Here is a 19329-nt window from a genome sequence, read left to right on the forward strand (position 1 = left end):
ATTCTTTCTGAGTAATGTGTTTGCGGTGGAGAAAAATTAAGTTGCAATGACGTCGTTGCTTCTTCTCCTCATTTGGTAGCAGAGCTCACATGATCACCTGTGTAGCCACTCATTTTGTGGCAGCATATGACGACATGAGGTGCTTTATTAGATTAGAATTACTTGTCACCAACGCAGAGAAATTCTTTTTTTCCTGGGCATAAGCTGCACGATACATAAACATTCTTGCCTTTCACCTTAATGAGGGAAAAGTAGTGCTTATATTTCCAGTTAGCAACCGCTACCTTTGAACTTGTTGGATTTGCTATCGTTTTGACTCCTGGTCGTTGTTGTGTGCCTCTGATTGGCAAATGTTGGAAATGTACTCTAAGCCAACAATCACATTCTCAGTTACACCACATTCACACATCATCATCGCTGGTTGGTTATGTGTTCTGCCACAGCCTGAACGAATGCATGCATGCACGCGCACACACACACAGTGTTCTCAATTACAGTAACGCGCATTTTATTGTCAGTAACGGTAATGGCGTTTTAACGGGGGAATCAGCAATTATTTTGATTAGTTGTTACTGGAAAAAGGTAATGCCGTTTTTTTATAGCGCCATTATTCTCATGTTGTGACATAATATATATATATATATGTGTGTGCATTTTATATAATCATTGTATTTAATACAAACACATACATAAAACTAGTGATGTGACGTTGTGCGCCGAGGCTTCGAAGCATGTATCAAAAAAACGATACATCTCGCAGTGAAGCAGTGTACCGGAGCTTGATTCGTTTTGCCATCATCACGTGATCAGTGACGTCCGAAGCTTCATTTTCGCCTTTACCCACGTGACTGCTTTGAATTTTGATTCAAAGGTTTAAACACCCTCATAGTAAAGTGTATAGCGAGAGAATTGGCGTCTTACTTGGCGAATTACTGGCCACACACCAGTAATTAAACTAAACTACAATAGTATTTTTTAGTAAAAAGGTTTTGAACAATACTAAAGTGTATTAGCGTATTTTTTTTATGACTATCTTTAAAGAAAACCACCGCATATGGTATGAATGCAGTGAATGCGACCCTGAAGCATCGTTCACATAGCGTCCTCCTAGAGCACTCGCCTCCCAATCAGGAATCGCTGGTTCGATCCCTGCTTAGAGCGGGACTAATTGTGTTATGATAAACTTTTGAATACCTTGGATTTTACTACAATCATCAGTTGTGTAATGTAATATATCTTGTGTAAAAACTACAGTAATTGAGTAATTTGTTTATATTGCTGTTGTTGTATTACTACATGAATGAGTTGGTCAGTTGTGAACATTTGACATTATGGCAACACAGTGCTTTCCCACACTTTCACCAGAAGAGGTCCTCATCGAGCTCTGATTTAGAAAGCTTCGAGTAACGAACCTATTACCGATACAATTGAGTCAAGCGCTTCACTGGTTCAGAAAGCTTCATTTCACCATCACTACATAAAACTACACAGAACTGTCACATAGATATTTTAATGTATAGATAATTTGTATCATTTACATAAATATTTTATTTAAATATAAATAAACATTTTCTCAAATATATGCATGCGTGTATTTATATATACATAATAAGTATACATAAAGCACCATAAAAAAAAATTAATTGTATGGCATTAATCGTGATTATTCTTTAAATCGCACTAATAAAACCTTCTTCTTTTTAGTTAAAAAAGGGATTTAAACAATAATTTCATTATTTAAGGACAACATAGTCAAAGCAATGATCAATTATCCTGAATGAACAGAGTCTTTATGACTGAATTGTAAATTTTGAGTTTTGTATAGATGATTTTACATCATTTCATGCTTTAATTCTTATTATTTGATGATGTGTTAAAATAAAAAAGAGGCTTAATAAAATGAAGATATTTATGAAATGAACATGACTGCAAAATAGGAAAAACCACAGATCATCCTGCAAAAATTGGTATTGGTTAATATTGGCAATACAATGGAATGACCTTGAATGTTGTTTTGAATTTTAATTAGTAAAAAGAAGATTCATAAGTTAATTATTTAAACATAGGCAACATATAACAATTTTACTATATCTAAAAGTACACAAATTATGAAATAATATAGTAACAATTAGACTAACCTGTCCATGTACAGCATAGAAGGAAACTCGAGCTTATTGTGAATCTTCTCAGGTCGGCCTAAGGCTTGATTAAACTCAAACCTGGACAGTTCAAAGGTCAAAACGGGTGGAAGCTCTGTGAACCAATGCTGGAAAAAACAGGAATAATTAGCATTAAAAAACAACTCAAACATTTAAACGTTTTGCAAAAGACTTGATATAAACTACTTTTTTTCTCTGAATCTAGTTTTTCTTGAAAAATCAATCTAATTTGATTGTTGCAAATGCTTGAACAACTTAACAAATGCAGCATTTAACCATATTTTACCATACTTTTGTGTTCAACAGAGGAAAAAAAGATTTGAATGTTCAGTTTTAGGTTAACTAATACTTTAAAAAACTTATAGAAAAAACTTAAAAAATTAAAAAACAGGATTAACCTTATCTCTGTGAAATACAGAAAATGTCAAAAGAATCGGCTCAGAAGAAGGTAATCTATGGATACTACAGTGTTTATTTGTGCATCATAAAATCAGCATTTATAATGGCTCATAGTTAATGACGCTATCTTTGGCAGGTGTGGCCAGAGATGGAACTAACGTGTATGATTGTGAGATCCATCTTTTTACACAGCGTACGCATTTCCTTCTGGAGCATCAGTGAAGTTTAAACCTTTTTTTAACAGTAGTGTTTGAGTCTCTCAATCATCCTCAATGTGAAAAGATGGATCTCAGTCATACAGTCACTGCTGAAAAGGGTTCAGAGCAGCAGAAGATGCTGGAAAACAGAAGAACCTGCAGAAGATTGAGGATTTTTTTGAGTAACAGGAGTCAGTTTAACTGTTCAGAACAAACAAGACACTCATAAACAACCATCAATAAGCAGAAAAATCACTTTTAGATCATCAGGAAACCACACACAGTATTCAAAACCATAGGTATTTAAATTTTTGTCAAGTGTTATTTTGAAAATTTCAGCTACATTTTTGTGTAGTGAAATATATTTAAACATCCTTTATGTAAAATATCTTGCTCGAGACAATACAAAAAAAAAGCATGCATTTTGTATGATCTTTCTTATTTTGTTCAAATTATTCACATTTTAACATATTCTTCAAGGGTTTTGTAAACTTTTGAGCACAACTATACATGATGTACAGTGTACCACAGTGATGCCCCATTCACACATACGTCAGCGCTTCACATTTACTTTAAAAGGGTGACATCAGGCATTGCCGAACTGCATTGTGGATCCGTTGGCACAACTTCAGAGGCGTTGCTCGCTGGAGAAGTTGGGACTAGCTCAACTTTTCAAGCGCCGACGGAAGCGTCAGCCAATTAAATCGCTGTATGCAAATACTCCTGCTGGACTGTGGCGTATTGCTGACTGAATTTCATTGGCTGACACTGCTATGATGATCGCTTTAGCCCCAACTTCAGACACGCCTTCAGTCAAGCGTTGCCGCTGAAGCCCCGTGTGAATGGGGCGTGAAACTAAAACTGGTAGTAATAATGAATACTTTTCACTTAAACACATATTTAAGGCCATACTTCTTTACCTCTACTTGAGTGCAAAAGTGTAGTCAGTACTTCAACTTTTACCAGAGGTGTTTTAAACAGGAGTATCTGTACTTCTATTTGAGTAAAGAATGTACTTTAGGCATCTCTGGGTATGGCACAGTAGCAATAGCAAACAGCTGCGTCTCAATCAGGGCTGTCTATGCTAATGGGCTGGGCTTTTGCCCTCTGATGACATGTACAAAGGGAGAATGTCAATCAAAGTGTTTCTGCAGACTGCTTTTATAAATGCATTGTTTTATTATGTGCCAAACTGTACCCTTATAAAAGTGATTTTTGCATAATTAGTCCCCTTTCAAGTAAACTTTTTTTATTTCTGTAATTTTCTATACTAAATATGTCAAAACTTTTTTATAGTAATGTACATTTGGACGTCTTTAACATTTTTATTAGTAATTTTATTTTTATGCTTTAATTCGAGATATTTAAATTGTCAAATATATTAAAAGAAAACGTATTTATTTGGCTTTCAGATGATGCATAAACCTTATTTTTGAAAAATTGACACGTATGACAGGCCCATAGCCAGGGTGGGAGGTCAGGTAGTTCGATAGACTGCAAGTAAAGAATTTGCCCGCCATATGAGCTCATTTGTCCCATTTTTGACAGTATGCCATCATAAATTGTGAAAATAACCGATAGAAGAAGGCTTTATGACAAACTTAATTTTTAATTATTCAAATCAACAAATTCTGACTGAGCAAATGAGCTGGCCAGTTTGTTATTACCTACAGACTACAGTTTTTAATGTTTTAGTTTGTTTTTAACAGGCTTTAATAGATTCCTATTTTTTTAATGATGCACCATTATAAATTTGTATTTTAAAATATAATTAGTATTTTCCATACTTCTTTTAAAAAAAAATTTATTTAAAATTATAATCTCATGACATTATTTATAAAACTGTAATAACTTAGTTTAAATGCACATTTCTAAATAAACAGCTTGTGGTAAAACAGTATGGGGTAAGCACTTGTAAGATATATTTTTGTTAAATCAAAAAGTGTGGTTATGAAGCTAATGCAGCTTTAGATTAGTGCTTAAAATGTCACTAAAATGCAGTATTTAAACCTCATAATTTAATATAAATTGAGGAGAATAACTAAAAAGCTCCACTTTTTAAGAAAAAAGAACCACCCATTTCAATAGGCTGGCTACAGGTCTGTGTGATTGGTTTTGTGCTCCACCATCCCATGTCTTGAAACTTCTTTTTACTCAACAACAACAAAAATCTATATTTAGTAATCTTTTAACCCCGGTGTTGCTCCATAAGAAGCTCCGCCCTCTGTGCTGACAGCTGTAATGAGCACTGGTGACCCGACCACACTCTGAGCCCTGAGAGAGAGAGACTTTCATGAACATCCCAGAATACCATCCACCAGAGGATCTCCTTTATTTGCGCTGAGCTGAAGTAATTAGCAGAAAGCAGCTGCAAAGGGATCTGCCCAGGGCACAACTGATGACTGAAAAGCCATTATGCAACATCTCGGTCAGAGGTCACATGTCTTAGTTTTTTTTCTTTCACCTCAAAGACTGTCACTGGATGGAATATGGAAATGGTTTTCAGGCTACAAATGGTGGAATGGGATGAAAAAGAGAGAGAACGAACCTCTTGGCCTGATTTGGCGGAGTTTTCTGCAGAATGCAAAGACTCGATTTCTCCCTCTATCATGGCGGCCTCTAAACACTCGTGTAGATCTTTGAAGCCGTTCACCTGGAGAGGATACTGGCCAAACATCTCAGTGTTTTCAAATTTCTTTCCTATGAAAACACACGCATACAAAATCTCATCACTGTCTTTAAATAAAATCTGTAATGTGCTCGGTTTAATGTTAATCTTCTCTTATCCATGTAATCCCTTTATTTAGTGGACACCATAAGGATATAATGCTGTGACAGTGTGTCGTGCAAAAAAGAAAATACACGAACAAACATGAAAATCCTTCAAGGTTTAGATCGGAAACATAAACGCTTTGACAACAAAAAAAAAATGTAATGCATTAGAATGCTAGAATGTGTTGCTTTTTCCGTAGCAATCTATAATAAGTGTTATAAGTAGGGCCATAGACAGAATCTGCGGACAATTTTTGCTATTTCTGCAAAGAATTTTGTAAAAAAATCTGCAGATTTATGTGGAATTACTTTGGAAGTATTGTAACTGAAAACTTAATATATATTTAATTAAAAAACAATACCCTTTTAACGTTTATTTAATGTTTACATCTAATTAGATCCCCTTATTTGGTACACAAAGCAAGTCTATAATTTAATATATCTACTGAGAAGACAGAAAATAAACTGTACTGTAAATAAATCAAATGAACATTCATATTAGTCAATAATATTACTGAAATTAATTGAAAAACTGAATAAATATAAATTTACACACATTTACACAAGTAAATAAATAGACTCAACGGTGGACTAAAAATTTGTGGAAATCTGCGGATTTCTGCGCATGCAGATTCAGTGTGGGCCTAGTTATAAGCTTTTACAAACCAGCTCAGTTCAAAAAGTTCATTTGCATAAAAACAGTGATGCATAAAGAGCAAACTGACGACAGAAGAAGGCTGTTTGCTCAAATATTTGCTTGTGGCATTTCTAGGAAGACCACAGATACTACATTATGAATTGGATTATGAAACATTGGGTAATACAAAGACATGCAAAATCAAGTTGCAGTATTGACCTTATACTAGAATGCGGAAGTGCGCCTGTTATCGCGATTGTCTTGGAACTTCCGATTCAGTCGCCTATGGGAGAAATGACTAGGAATAATAAACGACAGAAAACGGTCAAACTGCTTGCTCTACAAACAAATGTTTGCATGACTACACAGACCAAGTAGAATAATATAATAAAAAAATATCAAATTGCAACATCAAGCAGCGTAACGGGCAGTTTTTAACGTCAAAAAATAAATGGAAGTGAATGAGACCCGAAGTCTCAGGCCAAAAAGAGTCAAATGGCAGCGCCCGCTCGTCGGTGTAGAATAAGGTGAATACATGAACTGAAAATAAAAACTAGATCTTGCAGATAAACCTTTCTAATAATATTAATAATTCCTTACATTTATATAGCGCTTTTCTGGGCACTCAAAGCGCTTTACACATAGGGGGTAATCTCCTCATCCACCACCAGTGTGCAGCATCCACCTGGATGACATGACGGCAGCCATTTTGCACCAGACCGCACACCACACACTAGCTGATTGGTGGAGAGGAGACAGAGTGATGAAGCCAATTATGCTATGGGGATGGTTAGGAGGCCATGATGGACAGAGGCCAGTGAGCAGAATTGGCCAGTATGCCTGGGTTAAAGCATAGACTGTAAAATATATGGACATAGTGTACGTGACGTCACCTATAGGTTTCTGAAGAGTGCAAAAGAAGCCACAAGTAGGCGCGGCCAACAATCACCATTTTGTAAGCGCGTTATCGGACCCACGGCGGGATGCCAAACAAGGACAAAGAGGCAGAGAGTGAGCGGAGCTACAGACACCTGCTGGCATTTTGCTTGGACCTGGCTTAGACACACTTTACTTTGGGAAAACGCTTAAAACTTTATCACTTGCGACTCTTTGTGTTCTGACCACATATTCTTGGCTGTACACTATATCAATAAAGTGTTTAGACTTAAAACACTGTAGTAATACATTAAGCCACTAAACATTGTTCTTATGACGTTTTTCAACAGGAGGATTACTTCCAAACACTTCAGATATAGGCTGTGGTAGTAAATGCAGTACTAATGATGAAATCTAGCATAACACTCTATGATAACACTTCAGATGACTGTGCTAGAGCCTACAGCTAATCAATCTGTCAGATTCTGGAGTGCATTACAGCTCTAAAGAACATTATAAATTATCTTAAATAAAACAAATGCATTAATAGAGATGGTTTACAAGTATATAACTTTACTTACATGGGAAACGGAGGCCACGTGAATGGTTTGTGAGCACAATTCAGTGCACACAGCATCCCATATCATCTGAAAATTGTAGGAAATAATCCCAAAAGGCAACTGACTGTAAAACCACTTAAAACAACACAAAAATATGATGAATATGTTGAAATCAGTGGCTAATCTGTCGGAGTCAGCTGAGGTGAAGTGACGGCGACCAGCGAGACCTAACTGTCAATCAAGTGGCCACTCCCTCAATTATGCAAACTTAATATAACCTAATATAAAGGAAACTGATGAGTTATAAAAATTCACCCCCCTCACAGTTGTCATGAAGGGTAATATTAGCTTTTTTGAACCAAAATCTTTCTTTGTACCAGGCTGTAAACACCTTTTTTCTGCTGTAAAGTTGGGCATTCTAACAGTGGGCTCAATTGAAATTTGCTCTATTATGGAGCCAGGACTAGCGGAATTTCAATGAATTGCAGTTTCAGTTACTTCCGTATTGGCCTCCCGAGGGAGAGCGGGAGGTTGCCGCTTGCGCTAAACCCTTACACTTTTCGAAGGACATCCTGATTTTTAACGACCACAGAGAGTCATGACCTTGGTCTAAAGTCTCATCCGAAAGACGGCGCTCACTGAGCATTATAGAGTCCCCGTCATTATACTGGGGCATTAGGACCCACTCAGACCGCAGGTTGGCACCCCCTGCTGGCCTTACTAAAACCACTTCCGGAAGCAACCTAGCTTTCCCATGTGGTCTTTCATCCAGGTACTGACTGGGCGCAGCCCTGCTTAGCTTCAGTGAGTGACCATGTGAGAATTGCAGAGAGCTAGCTGCTGGCATTATACTTGTGTGTAATGTATTTATACATACACTCACGGCCACTTTATTAGGTACATCTGTTCAACTGCTTGTTAACACAATTTTCTAATCAGCCAATCACATGGCAGCAACTCAATGCATTTAGGCATGCAGACAAGGTAATGAAGCGTTTCTCCCTAAAAGCCTAAGCAAAATGCTAGCAGGCGCCTGTAGCTCCGCTCACGCTCCGCCTCTTTGCCCTTGTTTGGTATCCCCCAGTCAGTGTTGTGATGGGCGAACAAAATAGCAACGGTTGGTCATGCCTACTTGTAGCTTCATTTGCGCTATTCAGAAACCTATGGGTGACGTCACGGATACTACATCCATATCTTTTACAGTCTATGCTCTAAACAACAAACTAAATATCTGCAGTCTTGGCAATTTAAACTCATAATATTTGACATTTTAGCAATACATTTTACCGAATGCACTGGTGCAAAGCTAAAGCACACATTCACATAATGTTGGATATGTCGGTGAACGTAAACAGTCGGGAAATAAATGGCATGTAAATTAGATCCTCTTGAACATGAAGATATTGAGATGTTTATTACAACACATGTGATATTGTGCTGTTCTGTGAATGCACGCAAAAATAAACAAAACAAGCGTGCAAACATAAATCTCAACCTCCAGACAAGGTAAAAAGGTCACCTGCCGAACATTCTGCATGTAACCAGCTGTGATCGGTGCTGTCATGTTTAATAAACTCTCATTAATGACTGCTAGATCGATTTAATACTACAGTACACCACATTACATTAACACAAGGTCGCTTCACTTTAACCAGACTCCCAGAGCTGATGGATACTCACCCTCCAGGACGCCCACAGCCAGGAAACGTCCATAAAACAGCTCAACCATCGGGTTCTTGGGTTTCTCTCCCTCCCTGTGTGAAAAAAGAGCAAATATGGAGTCACGCGGGGATGAAAACGTTGTAAACTAGATTCGTCGATGTCCTTTGGCTGTAGGAGTCACACTGGGACTGTCTTCAGCGGGTATTTAACGGCACTAATTGAAGTCGTACAGGTTAATGTACCACATTAATCATCATTACAGTCCGTTCCAGCTGTGATGCGATCATACATCATTATGAAGGATATGAGAGAGAGGAACACGGATGAAAGCATGTCAGATTTTCAGGTAGGTGTATAAAGTCTCACCTGTCCTCTTCTGCTTTAATCTGAAATGCGTCCTCCAGCCAGTCCAGAAGTTTATGGGTGAACTCGCTCACATCCTGCTGGGCAAACAAACACAGCAACTCAAAATCCAGAACAACTACATTCCTGCTTGAAATCATCTCAGCTGGTCATAAAACTAAATATCTGTAAATAACTGTATCATATTAATAAAAAGGTCAGGCTTGTTTATTTTTATCAATAAAACAGACTGGCACAATTATTGAAAGCTTTATAAAAATAAGCTGTTTTGTACCGTTTAGCTTTTTCCCCTGAAGACCACTTATGATGTTAATCTAGTTTTCTTGAAAACAAAAATAATTATTTTGTTTCTCATGTGCCTTATTTGCTCATCCTAACAATGAAACAGACTACTTTGGCAACTGATTCGCTTAGACTTTTAGGTGTACTGTAGCTTTAAAGAAATATATTGTTCCTTAATCAAATTACTGCTGATATGAAAGCTATATGCATATACACAGACGTATGCAAATAACACATTTCGTAATGTTTTTAAGTGAAAGCTAAGACAATTTTCAAAGATTAAGTTTTCATTTACATTACTGTTTACATGGGGTTGGTAAAAATATATATTATATAATTATAAATAATATTATATAATTATAAAATTATGGTTTTATTAAGTAATAAGTGCTTAAAATAATCCAGAGTAACATCAAAGACATTTAAAATGTTGCACAAAGATTTCAAATAAATGTTCTGAACTCCACATTCAAAGAAAACTGAAAAATATACACTCACCGGCCACTTTATTAGGTACACCTGTTTAACCGCTCGTTAATGCAAATTTCTAATCAGCCAATCGCATGACAGCAACTCAATGCATTTAGACATGGTCAAGACGATCTGCTGCAGTTCAAACTGAGCATCAGAATGGGAAAGAAAGGTGATTGAAGTGACTTTAACCATGGCATGGTTGTTGGTGCCGAACCGATCAGACTGCTGATCTACTGGGATTTTCGTGCACAATCATCTCTAGGGTTTACAGAGAATGGTTGGAAAAAGGGAAAATATCCAGTGAATATCTGTGAGCGAAAATGCCTAGTTGATGCCAGAGGTCAGAGGAGAATGGCCAGACTGGTTCCAGCTGATAGAAAGGCAACAGTAACTCAAATAACCACTCGTTACAATGCTTGGGATTCCGCGTACGCAGTGTTTCATACATCTGAATTCTTTACTGCGTACACACATTTACAGCTTTGTGCGTACGCAATGTTTTAGTTTGATTTCAACACAAGTCTTTGTACATGAGGTCCCAGGTGAGATTAAATAGGCTAACAAAAACAAAACATTTCCAACGATGCATTCAAAAAATTAGTAGTATATTCGTATGGTATTATATAAAAGTATAAGGGCAAGGCAAATCTTGATTTCCTAAGATATTGTTTTAGTGACCAACTCAAGAAACTTACCTGCTGAGACTCACTGGACTTGAAGGCATCTTTGAGGATCTCCACGGCCCCGGACGGGTCCACATACTTCCGCTTGGAGCCCACCAACAAGGAGAAGAGATGCCTAAGCTCCTGCATGAAGGGCAGGTTCCTGTGCTCCTATGGGAACATATACAGAGAGCAAATTAAAATCTTAACAGCACACAGAAAAACAACATATCCTCCCAGAAACAGCTTAAACAGTAGGACACCAAGGTTTATAAGTAATAAATATATAAGTAATAAATGGCCAAGTTAAAGTGTCTGTGTCAGCTAAAAGCTAAAATTTATTTATTTGAATAATAAATAACTAAATAAATAAATAAAAACATTTTGTAGGACTTGCTTAAGACACACATTTAAATATAGTATAAGAGATTTTCCTGGTGACAGCAGAAAACAAAATAAAGCCCACTATAAATTAAAGTTTACTTGGTAAAGTGTAACTATTCATTGAATTACTGTGATGTATTAATTAATTACATATACTTACAATATGCTTAGGGTTAAAATGTGGGTAACTTGCATTAAATGATGCATAATTATTGTAATTACTACAGTAAGTACACCGAACAAGGAAACCTTAAAATAAAGTGTTACCAAAAATGTAAAAGACCACTTCAAAATTCTCAGTTTCTTTGTATATACTGGATTCATTAGGTAAGAGTTTGAGAAAATAAAGTTTAATTCTCAAGGCCTGATTACATTAACAGAAGTACACCTTACTAGTACCAGGTTGGACCCTCTTTTGCCTTCAGAATTGCCTTAATCCTTTGTGGCAGAGATTCAACAAGGTACTGGAAATATTCTTTAGAGATTTGGTCCAAATTGACATGATAGCATCACGCAGCTGCTGCAGATTTGTCAGCTGCACATCCATGATGTGAATCTCCTGTTCCACCACATCCCAAAGGTGCTCTATTGGATTAAGATCTGGTGACTGTGGAGGTCATTTGAGTACACTGAACTCATTGTCATGTTTAAGAAACCAGTCTGAGATGATTTGCGCTTTATGACAAGGTGCGTTATCCTGCTGGACGTAGCCATCAGAAGATGGGTTTACTGTGGTCATGAAGGAATGGACATGGTCAGCAACAATATTCGGGTGGGCTGTGGGGTTGACAATGCTCAGTTGGTACTAATGGGCCCAAAGTGTGTCAAGAAAATATCCCCCACACTATTACACCACCACCATCACCAGCCTGAACTGTAAATACAAGTCAGGATGGATCCATGATTTCATGTTGTTGATGCCAAACTCTGACTCTATTATTCGAATGTCGCAGCAGAAATACAGACTCATCCGACCAAGCAACGTTTTTCCAATCCTCTATTGCCCAATTTTGGTGAGCCTGTGCAAATTTTAGCCTCAGTTTACAGTTCTTAGTTGACAGGAGTGGCACCCGATGTGGTCTTCTGTTGCTGTAGTCCATCCGCCTCAAGATTGGACGTGTTGTGTGTTCAGAGATGCTCTTCTGCATGCCTCGGTTGTAACGAGTGGTTATTTGAGTTCCCATTGCCTTTCTATCAGCTCGAACCAGTCTGGCTAAATGTCTACATGCCTAAATGCATTGAGTTGCTGCCATGTGATTAGCCAAACAGAAATTTGCATTAATAAGCAGTTGGGCAGGTGTACCTAATAAAGAGGCAGTTTAGTGTTTTTGTCAACATGTCAAATGAAAAATAATTTAGTGCTTTTTCTTTCCCAGAAAATAACCAATGACCAGAATGACAAATGCTTTCATTTGTTGAGATCGAAAATCTTTTTCCCCTTAAAATGCTGATTTCTTAACTTCTTTTGGCAACAAAAGTGGTTTTAAACAAAGGATTAGAGCATGTGTGCATCTCAGGTCAATACTGCACTGTTTCATTGCTGAATGAATCTGTTTTTGAATGCATTAATTAAGTAAATGATTAAAAAATCCACTCATTAAAACAGTTGTTGGTTTCATTTCTAAATGAATCAGCCACTTTGAACGAAACACTTGAATCTGGAGTAAACCAGTCAAGGTCTACAAGGACAAAGATATAATAAAAACAGCACACTAGTCAAAATAATAATTATCATTATAGTAATCACCCAAAACAATTTAAGATATCAGTATTTTGTCAATTTTGAGCACTACTGATCTTATGGCAAATCTTAAATCTTTTTAAATTAATTTTCGGAAGTTGATCAGTTGGGTCTATCTGACTTCAAGTAGGAGATTTACACACATCTCAATGCCATATAGGGGTCAAAAACCAATCACATCATCTGGATTTTCTTCATCTGGAGGACTCTTTTTAATTGATAACAGATTAAAATCCAGCCTGAGCTTCTCTACTGACCCAGTAGATGAAAAGAACAAGCAATAAAGGCGGAGAAAAGGATGAATTCAGAGCTCCGTGGTCTTCTATCAGCGGATGAGGTTAAGCTCAGATTAGCGGTCATATCTGCTGACCCCGTTCACAAGCTTAGGGCCCCCAGAGAAAGAAGCTGGAGAAAGAAATCAGCTGGCCTGCTGAGCCGGACATCGAACACTTCTTCCTCTCCTTAACATATAGTGTGGAAGAGCTGATGTGACAGCTACATTACAGGGACCTTGAAAAAGCCCCAGCTTTGGATGAGGGAGAAATCACTGCTTGCAAGAGTGCGATAATGTCACAGCATGCAACTGAGGCTTTCAAACCGGGTCAGGCAAGGTCACACTCTCCTGAAAGTATGTCTCAGTGAGAAATGGAAGCTCTTATGGCATGTGAGCTGTGTTTAACCACTGTGGACATGGGGATCGGGGGGGAGCAATCTCACCTTTTGATTGCGGGGCAGGTCCTGCATCCGTGCAGGAGGGGAATAATGCAACACCAGCCTCTGAAACTCCAGCAGGTTAAAAAGAGACTGAAATATAGAGATAAAAACAAAAACAGATAAATATCAGTATTTGAGAACACAGTGCACAAGCTTTCAATGTCAACACAACCTTGGCCGAGTAGCTGTTTTGAAAGCAAATTTGGTTTAGTTTTTTAGTCTTAAGCCTCGTTTTCACAGAGCAGCACACTCCTGTTGGTTCTCAAGCTGGAAACCTGCGCTTGCGTGTGTTTTAATCCAGGAATGCAATACCTAGTTCAACCACAAACTTACATACTGCACCTTTAAATCAGTTTTTCTTTAAACGTGCCCTATAATGAAAATCTGGGTATACCAAGGTATAGTAGAATAATTAAAGATCAGTATATGGAAATGGGCTTACTGTGAGCCTCAGACAGCACCATTTCCTCGTTCTCATTTAAATTCTCATCATAGTCGTTGTAGTAGTATCAGTATAAGTAGACATTGTAGTAGTAGTAGTCGTGGTTGTGGCTGTAGTAGAAGCAGTAGTAGTTGTTATATAAGTAACTTTCTGTAGTAGTAGTTGGTGTAGCACTTGTGATTTATTATTATTGTTGTCAGTTATTACTGTTGTCCTTTCTTTCTTTTTACTCTCATTTTTACTATCATACATTAATGCGCATTGTTGTTACTCCCTACCTCTGACTGGTTTCTTTCTATATGTTTTATCTATATCTGTGACACTTGCTTCATTTATTGACTGTTATTGTTCCTTATGTATGTACTCTGACCTGTCCACTAAGTTACCTTTACATGCATACACACACTCACACGCACACACTCACGCACATACCAGTACATGACTATATTGTTGTTGTTTTTGTTTTGTTTTTGTTTCGTTGCTTTGTATTTGTTATTTGTTGACGTTTTCTTGTATTTGTATGATTTTTGCATATTCTAATTAAAAATAAATAAATAAATAAATAAATAAATTCTCATTTTAAAGTCTACGACGGCCCAATCAGAAGACATAACAAACTGTGACGAGACCCATGGGCCATGCCCTCAGCATTTGCATGTTTGCCAAATTTGGGTCATTCATCCGGACCTGACGAGCAGCCATGTCAATAAGCTCTGAGATCATAAATATGCATGCCTCATGCTGCGTTTGATGAGCAATGTCTTCTAGTGACAACAATAATAATTTTTCTCCCTTAGTCATTCTTAAGCTTACATTTCACTTACTACGTATACACGTATACGCGAGCGCCAATTTGTTTACTGTGCGTTACTGGCCAACAACAGCATGACGCACGTTCAAACCAATCGGCAACTTCCCGCTCTACCTTGTGAAGTAAATGAAACTGCAATTTGACCCCATTTGACCCCACTGTTAAAGTGGCCAACTTCACAGCAGAAAAAGGTGTTTACAGCCTGGTATAAAGATCGATTTTGGTTCATATAGCTAATATTACCCTTCGTGACAACTGTGTGGGGGTGAATTTTTTTTATAACTCATACGTTTCTTTTATATTAGGTTATATTAGGTCTGCATAATTAAGGGCGTGGCCACTTGTGTGACAGCTAGGTCTTGCTGGTCGCCGTCACTTCACCTCAGCTGATTCCGTCTGATTAGCTGCTGAACTCCGCATATACATCGTATTTTTGTGTTGTTTTATGTGGCTTTACACAGTCAATTGCTTTTTGGAACTTTTTCCTACAAATACAGATGAAATAGCATGCTGTGTGCACTTAATTGTGCTCACAAACCATTCACTTGGCCTCCATTTCTCAGGTGAGTGAAAGTACTTATATACCATCTCTATAAATGTATTTGCTTTATTTAAGATCATTTATATTTTTGTTGAGTGCTGTAATGCACTCCAGAATCGGACAGATTAATTAGCTGTAGGCTCTAGAACAGTCATCTAAAACGTTGTCATACAGTGTTATGCCTGGATTTCATCAACAGCCATGGTTTCCGCTACATTCATTCCTTCATGGCGGGGAGCCACACCAAAGTTCATCCTGCCATGGCTACATTGCAGCATCTCTTTTAAAACATTCAGTCGTTTTTTTAATAGCGGGTTATAAATCGCACCAAAACGTATATAAGGTAAGTGAATTATAACAGCGCGAACGTTTCTGTAACCGTATTAGTGCTGTGCGCTATTTGTTTAACCCTTAAAGGTTATGTGCCGATTGACTGACTGATAGGTGGGTTATGCACGAGGCCAGCAAACACGACATGGCTTTCAGTTATGATGAACAGTTTCCTTGATATACTTTAATGATACCATAGTATACTTTATAGATAAAGGTCTATGGCTCTGCATATTATGACATTATCTTTCTGGAGTTACTTCACTTTACTTCAGGACGCATTAATGCCGCTCTGTAGGTCTATTAAAGACATTTATAAATATTCCTAGCAAATCTTATAAAATAAATCGCAGTAAATCGCACTTCAGTAGCGTTTATTTAAAGGTTTGCAAGAAGTTTTGTGCACGAACAGAGAAAATCTGCACGCAAGCAAAGAGATGCTCGTGTTAACATGCTCGTGTTAATGTAATGTGTATTTATATAGCGCATTTATTGTGTACTACATGAATGCGGTCTTGACTTGTAATACTGCGCTCACGACATTTGTTATTGAAATAACGTCATAGGTAGTTGGTTGATCCGTGTAAAAACAGGCCTGCCTCCACAACTGGAAAAAATCCTAGAGGAAACACTGAATAGCCTTGCATTTACTTACACAGACTATATCTTAGGTGTTTGGAAATAATTTGAGTTTTCCTCCTGTAGAAATATGTTATAAGAACAATGCTTGGAAGCTCAATGTGTTACAACAGTGTTTTTAAAAGTCTAAACACTTTATTGATATAGTCTACAACCAAACATGTGGTCAAAACACAAACGAGTCTCAGGTAATGGAGTATTAAGTGTTTCTCCCATAGGAAAGCCTGTCTAAGCAAAATGCTAGCAGGCGTCTGTAGCTCCGCTCACACTCTGCCTCTTTGCTCTTGTTTGGTATCCCCCGGTTGGTGCAATAACAAGCGAAAAAAATGTCGACGGTTGGCCATTAATTAATAATTCCTGGCTGTGTTTTCTTTGACTATAGCTTCAAAATACAACATGACACATCTCTATCACTCTCTTTTGTCAAGTTTAATTATCCTAAACTAGCATTTATCCACAAGAGATCTGGCGAACAAAATAGGTTAACGTTACTCTGATTGGGTTTATATTTGTCAGTGTTCAGCGTGCATCATGCTGCGTGTGCGTGTATGTATGTAAAAACGTCAGAGCAGAGCTCATTAATATTCACGACACGAGCCATATATGGTCAATCATGGACCTTCTAATTCTGTGAGTATTTTATGGAGTAATAAATGAGCTTAACAGAACATTCCTGGAGATTTTTTTTAACTTACCGAAGCCATAAACCTACTATGTAGATATCAGAGAACAATTTAACTTATTAAACCAATACAGTATATGGCACCTTTAAAATGTGGCAGGGATACTCTGGGATATTTACTGATTAATGAGCGTTGTTCCTGTTAAATTAAATAAATAAGCATAAATTATAAGAAGAAGTGATCATTTCAAAGTGAAAACAACATTATTTTGCTTACCCTATCGGCAGATTATTTTGCTTGTTCTAAGGAAAAACTCACTTAAGACAATGTTTGTTTATTTTGTTTAGAAAATGCTTTTTGATTTAAGATTTTTCAGATATTTGGACTAAAAACTAAACAAAAAACTCTAGTAACAGTTCCATTTAGCAAGTAACCGAGCGACATTTAGCTTCATTTTAAACGGACATATTCATTTACATAAATTAAACCGAATAAATGTTCTCCGCATGTAGGCATGGGTGTCCTCTGGGTGCTCTGGTTTCCCCCACAGTCTAAAGACATGCGCTAAAGGTGAATTGAATAAACTAAATACGCCGTAGTGTATGTGTTTGAATGAGTGTGTATGAGTGTTTCCTAGTACTAAGTTGCAGCTGGAAGGGCATACACTGTGTAAAACATATGCTGGATAAGTTGGTGGATCATTCTGCTGTGGCGACCCCTAATGAATAAAAATATTAAACTGAAGGAAAATTAATGAAATGGAATTAATTCTAACTAAAGCTTTGATTGTATTGAAGCGATCATGATTCATTTTATTTATTAGTTATCTCAATTACAACAGTGAACAAAATACCCTTGACAAAAAAATCTAAAGAAAATCATTCATCAAGAAAATGAACACAACATGTGGTGATACATTAGACAAAACAAGAACGCTGCATATGTTTTCCACAATGGCATTTGGCATTTTTCTGCCACTAAGTTAAAGTGTCACGACAGAATGGCTGTGTGCAACACTGACTGACGGCTTGTGTTCAGTGACAGATTCACACATTTGCCGTCTCCTCATTCAGATCTATAAACCGTGAGTGCTGTGAGAGTCAGAGCGGCTGCAGCTTCTACAGGCGTCGGGTTACACACAGGAGGTAAACAGCATGTGACAGTACTCAGAGATCATTACTCAGCTTCATGTTCTGACATCGTGTAACAGATACAAACAATCAGCTGAAGTCACATTCAAAGCTGTTGCTAATTATACACACACACACACACACACACATACATAAGTGCTAAGTTGCATAGTAATAGCAAATAGCCTACATTTAGACTAATAAGCAAAATTAAATGTAAAACCAAGCGAGTATTTCGCATTAAATCAACTTTCTTTTTCCTCAAGATTGTGTTTTATTATACTGCAACTCAAAGTAAGAGACAAAAAAAAAAAATTCACAGCTTTGTCATTTTTAGATATTAATAATTCTTGCTGTATCAAGAATCTCAAACACACATTTTCAAAATTAAGGGATATTTGTTTTTCTTTTACATTTAATATCCCCATTTAAAATTGAGGAACTTAAAATGACTTTTTTAATAAAATAAATATCTTATGAAAATGATTTAAAGGGCACCTACGATGAAAATCAACTTTTGTAAGCTGTTTGGAAAGAACTGTGTGTAGGTACAGTGTCCACAGGTATATTGGGGTGATTTAAATCCAACAAGCTTCTTTTTTAATTTTCCTGAAGTTAAAATAGGATCCAAATCCCAGTAATTATGAGTCCTACCGCAACAAGACGTAGGAGTGCGGTTTTCTCCACCCAACGAGTTGATTGACATGCGCCATGTTTCAATAAATTAAGATTCAAATATTTATTCCAATTCTCTGTGATTTTTATAAGTTTTATAAGTTTAAAATGTTTTTAAAGCAGTATGTCTGAAATAAAGACTTAATAAAGTTGTTTGTAGTAAAATCACTATCTAATCCTTAACCGCTTCAATTACCACGATCGCATGGTAAACTCTAACATGTGTGTACTGCAAATGCATTTGTGTGAGAATCAT

General features: G+C 37.1%; 1 protein-coding gene across 45 annotated transcripts in view; it reads right to left on the minus strand.

The window, feature by feature from the left end:
* usp25 (ubiquitin specific peptidase 25) overlaps positions 1 to 19329 on the minus strand; it is a 73193-nt gene that overhangs the window by 39252 nt on the left and 14612 nt on the right. For 24 of the 45 annotated variants that reach the window (XM_087269211.1, XM_087269198.1, XM_087269187.1 and 21 more), the window contains 6 exon segments: positions 13886 to 13972; positions 11077 to 11214; positions 9629 to 9705; positions 9281 to 9354; positions 5304 to 5455; positions 2139 to 2266 (listed from right to left, as the gene is read on the minus strand). In XM_087269211.1, the coding sequence (XP_087125337.1) occupies positions 2139 to 2266; positions 5304 to 5455; positions 9281 to 9354; positions 9629 to 9705; positions 11077 to 11214; positions 13886 to 13972 (656 nt within the window). 45 annotated transcript variants of the gene reach the window in all.

Source organism: Danio rerio, chromosome 10, assembly GCF_052040795.2.
Source record: "Danio rerio strain M-AB ecotype USA chromosome 10, GRCz13ab, whole genome shotgun sequence".
In the NCBI taxonomy this organism is placed as follows: Eukaryota; Metazoa; Chordata; class Actinopteri; order Cypriniformes; family Danionidae; genus Danio; species Danio rerio.